This window comes from Bombus affinis, chromosome 18, assembly GCF_024516045.1.
Source record: "Bombus affinis isolate iyBomAffi1 chromosome 18, iyBomAffi1.2, whole genome shotgun sequence".
Taxonomy (NCBI): domain Eukaryota; kingdom Metazoa; phylum Arthropoda; class Insecta; order Hymenoptera; family Apidae; genus Bombus; species Bombus affinis.
This window is the reverse complement of record NC_066361.1, coordinates 5,531,968-5,548,539: the sequence shown is the minus strand read 5'-3', so window position 1 is coordinate 5,548,539 and position 16,572 is coordinate 5,531,968. Positions and strand designations below refer to the sequence as shown.

General features: G+C 34.1%; 1 protein-coding gene and 1 long non-coding RNA gene across 2 annotated transcripts in view; one reads left to right on the top strand and one right to left on the bottom strand.

Annotated features, from left to right (window-relative positions):
• LOC126926444 (uncharacterized) overlaps positions 1-16,572 on the bottom strand; it is a 343,177-nt gene that overhangs the window by 206,125 nt on the left and 120,480 nt on the right. Inside the window, exons 2-4 of the mRNA XM_050742776.1 lie at positions 8,866-9,017; positions 4,179-4,255; positions 2,960-3,034 (exon numbers count right to left, since the gene is read on the bottom strand). Coding sequence (XP_050598733.1) covers positions 2,960-3,034; positions 4,179-4,255; positions 8,866-9,017 — 304 coding nt within the window. The remainder of the gene's footprint in view (positions 1-2,959; positions 3,035-4,178; positions 4,256-8,865; positions 9,018-16,572) is intronic.
• On the top strand, positions 10,010-11,358 carry LOC126926470 (uncharacterized). Its single transcript, XR_007714636.1, has 3 exons — positions 10,010-10,232; positions 10,292-10,484; positions 10,963-11,358. It is a non-coding gene; the product is annotated as an uncharacterized LOC126926470 (long non-coding RNA).

Here is a 16,572-nt window from a genome sequence, read left to right as displayed (position 1 = left end):
AACTTTTAGTTTATATTATATTATTCTTTTTTCTTGATTATGATAGCCGTTACGTCTTTAATTTTGCCTGTCATCGTTTCTACAACGTATATCCGGTATCTTGGTATTTTAAAATATGATCTGTCTGCCTCTTGTAATAGGTAAATGTCGATATCATGAATTATTAAGAATACAGTGACGAGCAAAAGTGTAAACACACTCCGCTGATTTTATGTAAAAGGCGATACTACTAATTTTTCAAGTGATCGGTATAGATTAGGTAATGGTAACTACAAGTTACGTCTGATTAACGAAATGTAATAGTTCATTTTCATTAACATTGATAATGTACAGAACATTTTACAAAAATGGACATCTCAAACCACGTTTACAGTTTTGCGCTTTGATTATACTCGTCGAATCAAGGTTTCAACCTGGTATTTCGTCCACTTTCCTTTACTTTTTTTTAATGCTTTTAATCTGCGAGGAATGCTGTCAATTAAATTTTTAATTATTTGTGGTTCGATATTGTACCATTCTTGTTGTGTTCTTTCCCATAATCCATGAACACGTTGAGTGCCATGGGGGTCACCGATGGCCCGCACTCAAATTGGTCGTGGCGCCGTGGGGGTTTTATCGATGACCGGCACTCAACTTGGTTGTGGCGCCGTGGGGGTCACCGGTGACCGGCATTCAATCTGGTCATGGCGCCATGGGGGTCACCGGTGACCGGCATTCAACCTGGCCATGGCACCGTGGAGGTCACCGGTGACCGGCATTCAACCTGGTCATGACATCGCGGGGGTCACCGGTGACCGGCACTCAGCCTGGCCCTGGCAACGCGGAGGTCACCGGTGACCGGCACTCAACCTGGCCATGGCGCAGCGGAGGTCACCGGTGACCGGCACTCAACTTGACCGTAACGCCATGGGGGTCACCGGTGACCGGCACACCAAGATTAGTAGAAATACATAATTTCAACAAATGTCAATAGTTATAAATCTGTTATTATTACCATCGTTACTACAATGGTGTATCGAAATTAATGCAGGATAAAACATATAAAAATAATTTTATTTATACATGAAATATAGCTCTATTATGTGCGCCCACCACATGTGGCTATCGAACATGGGAAAACCCTGCTTTTTCTTTGTTACTTACTTTAATGAACAATAACCCTAAGGAACGTTTTGACTTGAAAGATGTTTGATGGTAATTAAGGGTCTTGACGGAATAAGTATGACCGACGGATAGATTATGGTTTATGGTAGGTCCCGGGACGTAACAACATAAGAAACAATATGAGATAATTGATAATCGCAAAAAATAAGTGAATCGAGCGAAATTGCACTGCAGCGCCATCGGGGTCACCGGTGACCTCAGTGAGATAAATTCATTAACGATGATTATACACCATAATATATCTCTTGTAGATAATATTTCAATATTACATGTATCGCATAATAAAAAATTCATAGTCACACCACGGCCAAGCCTTGTAAAACTGGCGTGGCATTCAACTTGTTAGCCGTAACACTAGCCGTTTGAGTCCCAAGGGTCATTGAAAAAACAGGGTCGAAAAATGGCGAACAGCGCGATAGCGCTCGTATTAATCGATTGCGAGGAGAAGCAAGCGGCGCAATAGCGCTCGTCATATTTGTTACGTTATGAAATGTATTATTGATTTATAAATATTTCAAATTTTGTTCAATAAAAATTATTGAGAAGATAACAATGAAATATTGTACCAAATACCGTCAGTCGACACAGCGTTATTAGCTACCCACGCAGACCCGATAATTGCTTCACCCACTCTCCAGCGATGTCTCGACTCTATGGAAAAGTTTCATAAATGAGGCTTCAAAATTAATGAAAACAAATCCACACATGTAACCTTTACGCTGCGAAAACAAACCTGCCCTCAGGTGACCATTAACAATGTAACGATTCCTAACAAGGGCTCAGTCAGATACCTGGGCATGACTCTGGACAGGAGATTAACAAGGAAACAACACATCATAGACAAATGGAAGCAACTCGAGGATAAACTTAAAAAATTCTACTGGCTCACTGGTCGACGTTCCAACCTAAGCACGCAGAACAAAATTACATTCTGTAAGACCGTAATAAAACCTGTCTGGACCAACGGAATCCAACAATGGGGAACAGCAAGTAATTCCAACATTGAAATACTTCAACGCTTCCAATCGAAAACGTTAAGATCCCTAATAAATGCACCCTGGTATGTTAGCAACGAAGCAATGCATCGCGATCTCAAGATACCCACAGTCAAAGAAGAATAACAAAATGTAGCAATGGATATATTAAAAGAGCCAACAAACATAGAAACCCCCTAATTACTAAATTACTTAATACGTCGGACCAGATCCACAGGCTAAAGAAACACTATCCGTTAGACCTAAGCATAAGATTCAACTAGATATTTCTAATAAGTAATATTTACTTATTTATAATATTATTATTTGTAAATTATACTTATCTATAATAAGTATTAACTTATTATAAATAATTAGCCATGTCACTGTGCCACGCCAGAGAAAATTAAAATACTTGTAAATAAAAAAAAATACTTTGGGACTTTTCGACACAAAGTTGCACGTGCATTGTCTTATTGTTAAAACTTTCATTTGTTAATGAATCAAGTGCGCAACTGAATCGACAGGATCAAATTCTTACCCACACCCAAAACACTACTCAAAAATTTTCATTATTTATGAAAATTTTGAATTTTAGAAACAATTGTAAAAAAATTCTAAGTTATCTGAATAAAAACATTTAAAGACAAGTGTAAAATATAAAAGTTTAAATGAAATTTTTCAATCAGCATCATAATATAATACGTATTTTCGTGTTTGAACGTTTATAAATTATTCAAAAAGCCGAATATTCTCAACCTAAAAATGAAAAGCTCATGATTGTGTATAAAAAATGGCATAACAATATGAAAAACACTTACTTGTTTCGTTCTTCTTTGTATCGGTCGTTATAATCTGAGTATTCGATGTAGTCGTGGTTTTCGTTGTCGTTGTTTCTGTAACGAAATAAATCCAACATATTATTTATGTTAAATTTGTTATTTACCAGGTATATAAATATGAAACCGGAATTTTTGTATACAAAATACACGTTTATTGTATGAAAATGATTAGAAATATTTTATTCGAAGTATTGCCCATCGCTAGCTATACATTTTTCCCACCTGTCTGGCAATTGGTGGATGCCACGACAAAAAAACTGTCGCTATTTTGAGGCAAACCAGTCATCCAGCCATTTTCGTACATTTTCGTAAGAAGCGAAGTGCTGGTCAGAAAGTGCGTGTCACATCGATGCAAATAAATAGTAATCGGACGGAGCCAAGTCTGGTGAGTAAGCCGCGTGCGAAAGTATTTCCCAACTGAACGCTTCGATCGTTTCCTTGGCAGGTTTTGCTGTATGCGATGGTGCATTATCACGAAGCAAAATTACTTTGTGTTGTCTTTTTTGATATTCTGGTCGTTTTTCACGCAAAGCTTGATTCAAATCGATCATTTGTCGTCGGTAGCGCTCGGTATTAACGGTTTCGCCAGGTTTTAACAGCTCATAATAGATCACACCCTTCTGATCCACGTTCTTCGTTCCTCACGTCAAAATTGCCACTTCTGAATTTTTTAAACCACTCAAAGCACTGTGATTTACCAAGAGCATGCTCACCGTAAGCTTCGACAAGCATTCGATGCGATTCCGCAGCAGTTTTCTTCAAATGGTAACAGAAAATCAATGCTGTCCGCAAATCGTAGTTTTCAGGCACAAAATTCGACATGTTCAACGCTATTACAAACTATGCTGTTGTATGAAACTTGTATTGTTCTGAGTCGAAAATGTTTGTGAGATGTCAACAAAGACTTTTGGCATCAATGACGCGGTTTAGTGATAACTACATTATCAGCTAGGGCCATCTATAGGCAAATTCCGGTTTCATATTTACAGACCTGATATAAAGAAAATATTTTGCATTTAAGACAGCATACTTAATATTTACCTATTTTATCAATACTTAAATATACATATAAGTGTATTTCTTATGCGCACATTCAATTTAATTGTAAAATTTATTTTAATGTCGAGGACAGTGACATATATGTTAGTTCAATATTCTAATTGTAATGATCATTATATGAAAAATTAGAGACACTTACTGCTGAGAATTTCACTAGTAGTATTTTCTTGTAAACTACTTCTATAAATTCGTCGTTTTGGAGAGCCAATATTTTCCCTGCAAAAGAAGATATATCATTTTTATGCGATTTACATTATTTTAAAGTTTTTATCTTAATTTAAATATGACAATGCAGTTTTAATATAATTATATATGTCGGAAATAAAAGAACATCGGGGCCCTTCTTTTGGAATTTTTGGGAAGATCCCCAATACTTTAGTCTAGACTTTTCATTATAGTTGTACTTAAATAATGAAACTTAGAAGTAATCGTTTATGATTATGTTTGCCCGAGATTTATGACAAAAGGCTTGAGCTCGGAGTGACACAACTGGCCGCTAAACGTAGTCACGGTCACGGTGTCATGTAAACTTAAGGGTTGGATGATAAAATAAAATAGCTGGGTCGTAACACAACTATCAATTTTACTTTTATTAAACTTCATTATGAATTCAGCAATCACAATGGAATATACACTGAATTAACACACATAAATCACAATTCACTCCAACAACTTTATGTAAAACCTAGTTACACTGATACGTTAAGGACGCGACCGGTTTAAGGGTAGAAGCTGGGTAAAAGGTGTTGACTATTCTAAAGATAGAGACTGAGTGGTCTTTTGTGACGATGTTGAGGCGGAGGAAAGCTAGGGGTGGGTGTGTCCGAGGTCACGAGATGAGCTGATTCGTTAAGGACAATTTTGGTTAGGAAAGCGAGGGCGATAGACGTTGCTTTCGATTGGAGCACAAGAACCCTGGTGGACTAGGAAGAGTCTTAGCCGTCCTTGAGAGAAAGTTGCTAACGGAAAATACCGAACGTGGGAAAACTAACTTTCCGTATCTTCCGTAGTAAACAAAACGTAAAGAACACTGGAAATAGAAGATGCTTGTTTTTGGTCCGAAGGACTTCAACTATAAAAATGCCAAGATCTATGGTGGATCCTTAAAACTATTGAGGGTACGCAGTAAGGTTGCGTAGATATCTGGATGCCATCTTGCCCTCGGTGTGTAGCCTGGTCTCTGATGTGGATTGAGATTTGGTTTGATATGACAACGGAATGGACATTTTTGCCTAACAGAGGTATGCAGTAGTTGTATAGCTCTAATTAAAAACAAAGATTGAGCCAGGGGTACAGAGAGGTACGGAGAAGAGTACACAAGTGCAGTTCCACTTGGACGGAGTTAGTTAGTTGAGTCCTACTTATACTGTGGACAAGTAAGTTGAGTTACACTTGAATTGTGGACAAGTGAGTTGAGTTCGACTTAGACTTTAAAAGAAAGCGCATTTGCTATCCCGTTGATCGTGGATTCGTTATTGAACCTAAGGCCATTGTCATTAGCATCTCGAGTATCTAATCACCACGGTTACTTGTCAAATTCTGTAATAATCATATTTGTACCAGTAAATTGTATAACAACCATGACTAATCCAAATGAAGATTCGTTACACGCCCCTAGCCCCAATGAGAACTCGACATATGTTACAGACGCAGCCTGCAGAATATGCAAGGTCTGCTTTGCACGGACAGTGCAATGTCAGCATTACACACCGCTCGCTACTTGGCAAAGTCCACAAAAATAGTTGAATGGTGAACATGGACCGCTGTAATGTGAACAAAATTGGCATTACCCACCATTGCGTCAGCAGTTTCAGGAACTATCTTTTCTTTTTTTCAAACTTTGCCAGGTTTGAGGTGGTCATTGTGCGTGCAGCGCAGCGCTAAGTTGTTTTATTCAGTCCAATCATATTATTTCTTTTGAAGCGAAGTATTGTTATTGGATTAGACGTACAACAATCCCCGATCGTCGGCAGCCAACCGGCAACTCTTTCGACGATGGAAACTGGATGCCAACGCTTGGAAAACACTCGGGATAATAGTTTTCGGCCGCAACTGTGGCCTCGTGCACGATTTGTCGATATTATCGGCGTGAGTTCCTATCGACCGTAAATTTTCATACGTATATCTAACCCAGTACCGATACATATTTCGTTTTAAATACAAGACACGCTTGAATTCGAAAAAGTAATGGATTCTTTTGGATTTAATAAGTTTAGTGATTTAAGTTATTTTACAATTAAACGTTTTTTAAAATGTATAATCCATTCTTTGCAATAAATAGAATCCTTTGTGTCAGTATCTATTTTGGAAATTTAAATAATAAGATATTTGTTAACTAGGTATATATATGATACATATACAGAGTGGTTGGTAACTGGTGGTACAAGCGGAAAGGGGGTGATTCTACGCGAAAAAAGAAGTGGAAAATATAGAATAAAAATTTTTCGTTTGAGGCTTCGTTTTCGAGAAAATCGACTTTGAATTTTCGCTCGGTACGCCTGCACTTTATCACGTCTCGTTATAACGGATCTCACTGTAGACTATTTAAGTTTGTTTTTGCCGTAACGGAAAATTAGAAATACATAATGAAATAATATGAAGTAATCATAAAGTTTATTATTACAAAAATTGCTGAAAATGTTGCCCATTCTGCCGAACACATACTTCTGCTCTCCTAATTAAATTTCTATGAACACTTTCTAACGTATTCGATTGTTTTAAAGTATGAAAGGCTATAATAAAGTTTGTGATTGTAAAGATTGTGATAACGTATTCGATCGTGATAAAGTGCACGCGTACCGAGTGGAAATTCAAAGTCGATTTTCTCGAAAACGAAGCCTCAAACGAAAAATGTTTATTCTATATTTTCGACTTCTTTTTTCGCGTAGAATCACCCCCTTTCCGCTTGTACCGCCAATTACCAACCACCCTGTATATAAACATCATTTGCTAGTAAACAAGTTACAATTAGTTAGTAAACAAGAGATATAAAAAATAAAAAAATCAGAAAATTAAACAGTTTGGGCTTAGATGTAATTTTGAAAAGAGTTGATTATAGTACTTGCTAATGTGGTTACTGAGATAATGTAAGTTCCAGCAATTTCAAAGTGGAAATTCAATTTCAGGTGCGCTTGCAGCCGAACCACCACATACACCAGAACTTTATAACTTTTATTAAAGCGCAGAATCGATTAGTTCGAAAATTTAAGAACAGTCAATCCAATTCTTCCCCTACACTTTATGAAATTTTCAGCTTTTAATATTATTTGGAGCTACGGTGACTTCTTGAAAAAAGAATTTTTCTCCCTTCTATATTAATATAGATCAAGAAACTGCTTTTGTAAATTCGTAAAAAATAGCAGTTACTAATTGGTCTTCATACCAATTCGCTACGATAAAAATTAAAAAGGTTATTCCATTTTTTTGAGGTTTTAGACGATTTAGTTTAAGTAAATCGTTTCAAAATATCGAAGCATTTTGCGCAAAAAAATTACTCTGTACAATTTTCCCCGATTTAAAGTCTAATTCGACTGGATTACCGAGCAGCTCAGCGGTGTGGAATGCTAACATTGCCCGGGCAAAGCGGACTCTGCACGCTGTGCGGATTTCGCCTGTAGCACATAGGTACATATATATGTATACATATACATATAGGCAGGGTGATTTATCTAACAGTTGAAGTTGAAATATTTTTGGTACTAGTAATTACATTGAAAAAAGCTTCAGATAAAAGTTGAATGATTACAAAGGAAGCATATTCTGATATGATTAGCTTTTTCTATAGGTAGGCGTGTAAATATCATCTGAAGGTCAACTTTGTTTCTTTAATAGAATCATATATTTTTCAATACTTCAATCGATGCAGTTCGAGATTCTTTATAAAAAATTATTATTCTACTCATGTCGAAAAAGTATTAGTTTAGTAGATAGTTTAATTTTTCTTTATACAATTCATGAAGGACAAGGAAAACAAATACAGAAGCCCTCACACTTTTCTTGTCTTTTGTATGTTAAATTTGACAAATCAAAGTTAATATATCTGTTAAACTATAGTTAAAATATAATTTTTCGACATAAATAGTTTTATACTTTTTTTATAAGAAATGCAGAGATTAGTGCATTAAAAAAATAAAGTTGGTCATAAAATCTTCCTCATTACTTAACCAGTAGAAAAATAAATTGCACTGTATGATACCCTTTCTTGAACCAAACAATTTTTGTTAATACATCCTTTTGATAATTTTAATGCCTGGCAAGATTTCATCGTTTCCAGTTAAACAAAACAGTCTACACATTGCACATAGCAAAATATGAATATAAAATAATTACTTTTATTACTTTCATTATTATTGTTTAGTTATATTGCAGTTTAGGCTCAGGGTATATCACAAGAAGGTTGCTGCATCCTTCTTCTTGGTTTCTTGCATTATATTAGAGTTCTTAATTCCTATATGGATTCAAATATTAATAAACAATATAAATATGAAATATGAATATAAAACATAGTTGATATTTTAACCCTGCTGTGTTCTTTGAATCATTTTTGAATTAACACATTTCATTTTTTTTGTTCATACATTTCTTAGGTTCCTAGAAGGACATGAAAGAATTGTTGAAATTTCATTTCAATTCATTGTTAAAGTTTATTTAAAAATATTATAGGTCGTTTTACTTGGAAATAATCGTCGTTATACATAACAAATACAATGCCTTGAAATAAATCTCCTCGTTGAAACAATAAGAGCTACTGCATTGTCATTTCAGGATTTACGATTAATATATTTATAAAATGTAATTCGTTAACAAATATCGAGAAAATGACTTACTGATTTAAACCGAGTTTCAAGTGTTCTCCAGCGTTTCGTAAGAGTGCATGTGCTTCGCTGTTCGTTAAATCCCGGGTAGTTCTTCCATTTATGCTACTAATCAAATCACCCTCTCTCACCCCCTGTTGAGCCGCTTTGCTGCCTGGATTAACCTGTAACGAAAATTCAGATTTGTACCTTAATTAGATAAATAACATTCGTGAACCGCGTTTCATGTACTTCAATTTGTTTATTAATTTAAATAGGCGTAATAATTTCCTTTTTCCTGGAAAAAAATTACAAAACACTGTTCGCGTTAAACAATTTATGCGATTGGATTTTGTGCCAAAATTAAATTCAAATTGAAGTTCTTGTAGCATTTCACAAAAATTATAACAGTAATAATATCGTTAAAAAATATCTGTATATTTATCACGTAATACTGGATGTTAACGAAATTTAAATTCGAAAGCACTATCGAAAATTTCGATTTGAAATTAGATTTTTATCGAAAGAAGATTTTGATACAGGTATTTTGAAATTTTAGTCAACTCATAATTTCGGAATATTATATGCGATAACAATTCGGAAATGGAAATTTAAAATAAAAATTGTAAAATTTTGAAAAAATGTTTCACAATAATTAATATATAAAATAAGGTATACGTGAAGTTTTATAAAACAGTACCAACGGGGTCATAATTGTCAAATCCCCCCCCCCCCTCTCATAGTCAAGATGTAGATATTTATTATATATCACTATAGATATTTATTATACTATTTATTAGAGATATTTATTGATAGATATTTATTATTTATTATATTATATTTATACTATTATTATACACTATAGATATTTATTATATCATAGAAATTGATGAATCCCATTCCCAACTGGTGAGAGTCCTTTTTGGAATGTCATTTAACCATAATTAAAGGCGATATTTTCAGGTGTGTAGAAACGATTTTGTCAATGTGAACACTATTGTTGGAATAAATGATAAATATACGTGTTTCCTATCAAATTGGCATCCAAACTGTATATAAAATTGATCGGTATAAGTTTGGTTGGTAGTTAAAAATGCGAAATTATTTATTATGAAAGTCAGACAACTTCATGTGTTATATTCTCTCAATTGACTAGTGAAGTTCTTCCATTTTGAATGACGCAGAAGTAGTTGTTCGTTTGTTTTAGAGGTTATGGGTGTTATGCATAAATAGATAGTGTTAATAAATATTTAGTATCCTATTACTGTCGAAGATATCGTTTTTTGAAAGTGAAACTTTACGTTTATTATAAAAAATTAATTGGTTTAAGTAGCGAAAGTAAAATTGTTTATCAATGGGTAACTTTATGTTAACATTAGATAGTGATATAGGTTATTAATGTAAGTAATAATTCTATATTTCGAATTAATTCTAAGGTTGATATTATTTTATATTTTAGAAACACAGCCTATTCATATAAATAAGTGAAAAATCCTATTGGAATCGAAAGATACAAGGAAAACAGATGTTAATTAAAGTGAAGAGAAAAAAGAATTACAGAAATAAATTCATCATCAGACGAGAATGACATTTTAAGTGACACTAGCTTGTGGTTTATAATGCAAAATAATAATGAGAAAAATATCTCAAAAGTAAGAAAATTATTTCAGATTTTCATAATACATTAATTCAGCAGCAACTTAACTCAGTGTTCAGAAAAACACACTCTTTCTCTGTATCTGTACAAAAATCATTATACAATAAATTTAGATGTTTTAAAAGTCTATAAAATAGAACCGAAACTTTCAGCATTTGTCTATATTTTTTAATTATATAACACGCGAAATTTTAAATATCTCATTATCTAAGAAAATGGAGTTGCCTCATAATATACGGTTCAATTGACAAACGCTTTCATGATATATTGGGTTGTCCCAAAAGTTTGTTTCGTTTTATAAGGAAATAATAGATGCACAACATTTTTTCGTCTTGTATTATTTTATTGAATTATTTATGATCCATTTTGTAAAACAAAAAATGTTGTACATATATTATTTCCTTATAAAACGGAAGAAACTTTTGGGACAACCTAATACATAAAAGATTAGTAATGAGTATATTATCTCACAGCGTAGAAGTGCAGACATCAAATATTTTCCATTAGCGAGTTAACATGTCATCCTCGGCCAACAAATTAATCAATCACTCATTGTGCTAATATTTAGTATTAAATTTATAATACTTATACTGTTCTGTTAACATACATATAGTTATACATTTTATGATATTATGGTTTTGTTCTAAGATTAATTTAATATTAATTTAAGAAATTTTTTTAGTTTTAATGCTAAAAATCAATAATTGTAATATTATCCATTACATCAATAACATTATCTAAAAATAAAATACTCAGTACTCTGTTTAACAATATTGTGTATCTTCTATAAAACGTAGAAAACCTAAATTCAAAAGATTTAAAAATACGATGTTTTGAATGCTGTATCTATCTGAACATAATCATTAAGTGACAGCTTTAAGTAACAAAATTCTTTCATTGATCATAAATAAGTAACTTAAGTCAGAAATCTAGTAAGACTTATTACTAATATCAGTAATAATAAAATACATATTACTTATGATGTTAATTTACGGTATAAACCTTCACAGTCTAAACAAACGTGTCAAATACTGACAAATCCCTAATAAATGCACCCTGGTATGTTACCAACGAAACAATCCACTGCGACCTTAAGATACCCACAGTCAAAGAAGAAATATACAAGTTCAGAAGCAGATATAACACAAGAGTCAACAACCAGCACAACCCATTAGTCATCCAACCACTTGACACGACAGACCAGATCAGCAGACTAAAAAGAAAATACCCTTTAGATTGAATCATTAGATTCAATTAGAATCAACAATATAAATTATTATAAACCATGTCATTGTACGACGCCAAATGAAGTTACTGAAAATACCCAACGAGAATTGATTGTAAATATTCTAACAAATAAAAAAAAAAAAATACTAACAATGACTCCCGGAAATATTTGAATATTTACAATCGAAAACTTTTAGAGAGAGATAGAGAGAAACATATTAGATGCTACACAAAATTTTTGGAAATTTTATTGAAAGTATAATAGTTACAAAATATTTATTGCAAACGTATGTATATTTCATTGAAATGACAAAGTATTCCATACAATGCGAATAATCGTGTTAAACGTATAATTTAGTACTAAATTATTGTCTCACTTTAACTTAATAATACAGTGCATAATTGACTGCTCAAATAAATTTATGATCCTTACAAAATATATGTTTGTAGTAAAAAAAAACTTGTAACATCTACAATAGTTTGCAAAATTGTATTTGAACACTTAACATAAAAGATGTATTACATATACATCTATATATATATATGTTATATAAAACATCTTAACATTTTATTAGCACTATGATAAAATACGAATGTTATGATTATACACTCCTGCAATTACTCGCTTATCACGATCAGGTAACGATGACGGCCGACCAGTACTTTTCTTTTTGCCATAATCCTCAACATTTTTTAAGAAATTTTGTATTACTCTACGACTTCTTCTTATTACTTTCGATATTTTTGCTACTGATAACCGTTGCTGTTTTAGTTCAAGAATTTGCTTTTTTTCAGACTCGTTTAATTTTTTTAAATTTATATAATATTGTACTGTAATCTTGACTCGTTGATAGATCATGAACTACTGAGCAATTTCTAAGCATATTAACAGAGTGTTAGTATGGAACAGTTTTTCTTTGTTGTATACAAACATCTACGACATTGTGACTTATTTTCAACGAAGTGTGTTACGCCACGAGGCTTACCGCAGGCTGTATTTTCTAACCGTCGTTCGCGGCCCTACAGTGTGCAGGCAGATCGTCTTATCTGACCGCCGGATCATATACAATGTATAGACGAGCGCATAGTTGTCGCCAAGCAGCGAGCTCTCGAAACGTCGAATTTTGTCCGTTACGTTTTCCACACAAGAACGGACATACGTGATCATAGGCGCGAACGGTGGCGTGACCCGAGCATAGTGGGGGTCGTCTTCAAAATGAGACAAGGGAATCATCGAAAGACGAACAGTTCTTTCTGACGAATCGAACGTTACGCATCGAGAGGTCTGACGATCAAATTCAAACCGATCACATCGAATAATATCGTAAAGCATTGAGTCAATTTTCTGTACTACGTTCACCACATTATTGTTAAATATATTATTTTATATTAACCTGTTAATACAGTATTACATTCAGTTGAACCACCTCTGTTATCTCAACCGAAACAGGGGAACGACTATTTCGCGGCGTCGATTAACAGAATCGTAGCGAGAAGTTACACCTCTCGCTGACGCGTTTTCCTAGCGACCGCGTCTCTCCGCGAACGGTCGTAACAAAGTGCATATTCTGAGCTCATAATGTTTTGATATTACGTTACAGACGAAAGCTTTACACGCGTCATTGAGAAATTAAAGATAGCAGACCTGGCTTATCTCTTTGACGAGGAGTGTAGTAGTAAAGTTTGAAATCAATCTGAAAATCTATTTAGAAGTTATAAAATATTTGCTGCAGACATTTAGTAAAACGGAATAGAACAGTGGATCTTGATATTTTCAAGATAGTTTTGCAGAATCACACTGAATATTGAAGCTCATTAATATCATAGATAATTTTTATAAGTTTTTGTAGTAAATGTTATTGCAAATTCCTGTCCTATCAAAAATTCTACGTTCGTTAATATACCTGTCCCTAAACTGTTCGAAAGGCATGCGAAAAAAGAAAGCCCGCTTTATCAAAATTTACCCATTAAACTCTACTTTGGCGTTTAAGATTCTCACCGTATAGCTGCACTTTCGTTGTCCCGGCGCTCGAAACTTCAGCATGTTGTAAACTTTCTTCACTACCGGATCCTGTCAATATATCAGCGAACAATTCGTGACACCGCCTAGTACCTTTCGTTCCTTTTTTCGAAGGTTAGCAAAGTTTCAACGGACGTTAATTGAAAAAGCAGTTGTTTTGGGTAAAAAGGTAGTCTTCTACCATCGAATCTATAATATCACGGGACGTGATTATTTCAATGCTAAAGTAGAAATATTCCAATTTCATAACTGTATTCAATTTCAGAAATATTTTCTAAACTGAACTATTATTATACTTTTATTAACTCTTAGAGTGCTGAATACTCGCGGCCTATGCGGTCCGTACGGACGGCGCGCAGCTAGCGCTGACGATCGCTGTGGACGGAATATTTTTTCGTTAGACTGAACTCTATTGATTGACTATTCAAAGCGCAAATCGTAATAAATTATAGTAATTCTTTTGCACGAGATTAAATGATTCAAGAGCGTTATTTTTTAATATTAATTATTTATTATAAACATTGAAATTTACAGTTAACTAGAATTTGGGTAATAAACTAGAAAATAATAAACTAGAAAACTAAATTTAGTAAATATAACACAAGTTAATAATTTAGTTGTGTGTGAAAAATTCAGTGCTTGAGGAAACTAAAAAAACCAGATGTAGAGTTTTCTTACAAGTGGTGACCACTTCAACAAAAACGAGCCACTATTGGCATTTGTTTACTGCCGTAAGGAATGCATTTATATTTATCTCACACAAACGTAATAGTATTACTTCTGCGTAGGTGTTCGGAAAAATTGAAAAACGCATACATGCGTCCTTAGTCCATGCCGGGCACTTACAGAAAACGTATATATATGACCTTAGTCCACACCGATAGCTTTCGCCTATATGCGCCCATAGCACTCTAAGGGTTAATATTTATTGTATGTATTACTGTTGCTATTATTTCTATTATTATGTATTGAATATATCATTATATGTATTATTATATTATATTATATTATATTATATACATAATATATAATCTTATTAAGTCAAATAGAATTCGAATATTTATGCACGTGAAACGTACAAATATATAAAAATATATAAAACATATTATCAATGTTTTCATTATACATACATAACTTTGACATATGAAATATTATCTACAATACAATATTTAATAATAGATATTCAACAATACTTTTGCAATTATGATATGTTATGTCATCAAAGTTTGCAGATTACTGTTAACATTTGCATGAAAGATATAATACTTGCTTGTCTTTTCAAATAATAAGAAAACTTTTTGTACGTTGCCTTTTGCTACATAGTGCATATATCATCGTCTACTGTTTCTTACTATACAAGGTGAGTGTAATAACTTTGATCACCTTCTAGAGATATGGGGAAACTTTGTTGACAAAAGACGTACGGTATGGCAGTAATAATTTTCTTGCAAGGTGACCTCCATTCTTTCTTCATTGTTTGCCGTATCATTTGTTCCTAGTAGGATGAAGGATGTTTAGACGATTATGTTTAGACAAGGTCATTTTGCAATAAATAAAACATGTTCATTTGCATCGATGCAATTGTCACGACCGGCACCCTCCAAATCCGATGGACTGATGATGGAGTTAAAGATGTGGCAGCACTTGGCAACAATGTATATCGCCTAAGTGCCTAATGAGCTATTGATATCCCAACGGTCCTTCCACCGAATATTCTAGAAGAAGGGATGCGTGGCAACGGTCGCGGACGCCTAACAAACGCGTGGATAGTGGGGATATTGGGGGGTGACAAAGAAGAAAGAAACAGATCCCAACGAAAGTCAAATTGTAAGAGCTTCAGTCTTGGAAAGTCACGGCTGGAGCTCAGAACCAAATCGTAATTAGTGTAAAGCAAGTGTTCAAAAATAAATTCTCTTTTTATTTTTTTACATTTTATTTTTCTCTTCATCTGAGATTCCCCTTTTTTATTTACGTGACACAATCGTCGGATTGCCGAAGCCCGTGCACTTATCCGGAAGTATCGAGTCGTATGATGCAATGAGTTTTTGATTCACATCTTGTGATACTCTGCCTGCATTGGTCATTGCACGTAGTTACACGTGGATATTTGTATCACGAGGCAAAACATAACAGAAACGTAAGAGAGCTCCCTATTATACTCGGTAAAATCTTCCCGAATCGATGCATAGGACATAGTTGTGGAGGATTGGTCGAGGATAGATAATGTGAAATAACGAGAGCGAGAGATTGCTGTCGCAACCCGTCAAATATATTTCGAATAAATTAAATAAATAGATAAATAGATTTTACTATATTCGCACCGATAGAATATGTTCGCCCGCGTAAAACTCGACTCGAAGATATTGCTCGCTAATAAGTGTCACTCGGTATATTCTCCGCCCGCGAACGCGTCCGTATATTTATACTGATCGGGGGGGAGTCGCATAATTCGAATTTATGTAAGATCGACGGTTGCCCATAACGGTGACTTTGTTTTTGTTTATCGATATGATTCGAGCGTCAAGGCTGCATCCGTGTTCCGAGGCACAACACAACATGAGAAGCTCTCGATCCGCCTCGTCCTATGACTCATGTGCCGCTACATAGTGATCCAATTTCGTAGGCAGCTCGTTCTTCTGATGTAACACCACTGGATTTCTTTTTGTGAGGAATATTAAGAAATATTACATAATATGTGGAGAAGCTAACATCACTAGATATAGAATAAATATTCATCGCAACATGTACCATAAACAAGCCAGAAGTGACAACAAGTGGTTTCGGCAATCTTACGATTTCAACATTGTATGCAAACAGGCATCATTTCGAACGCTTA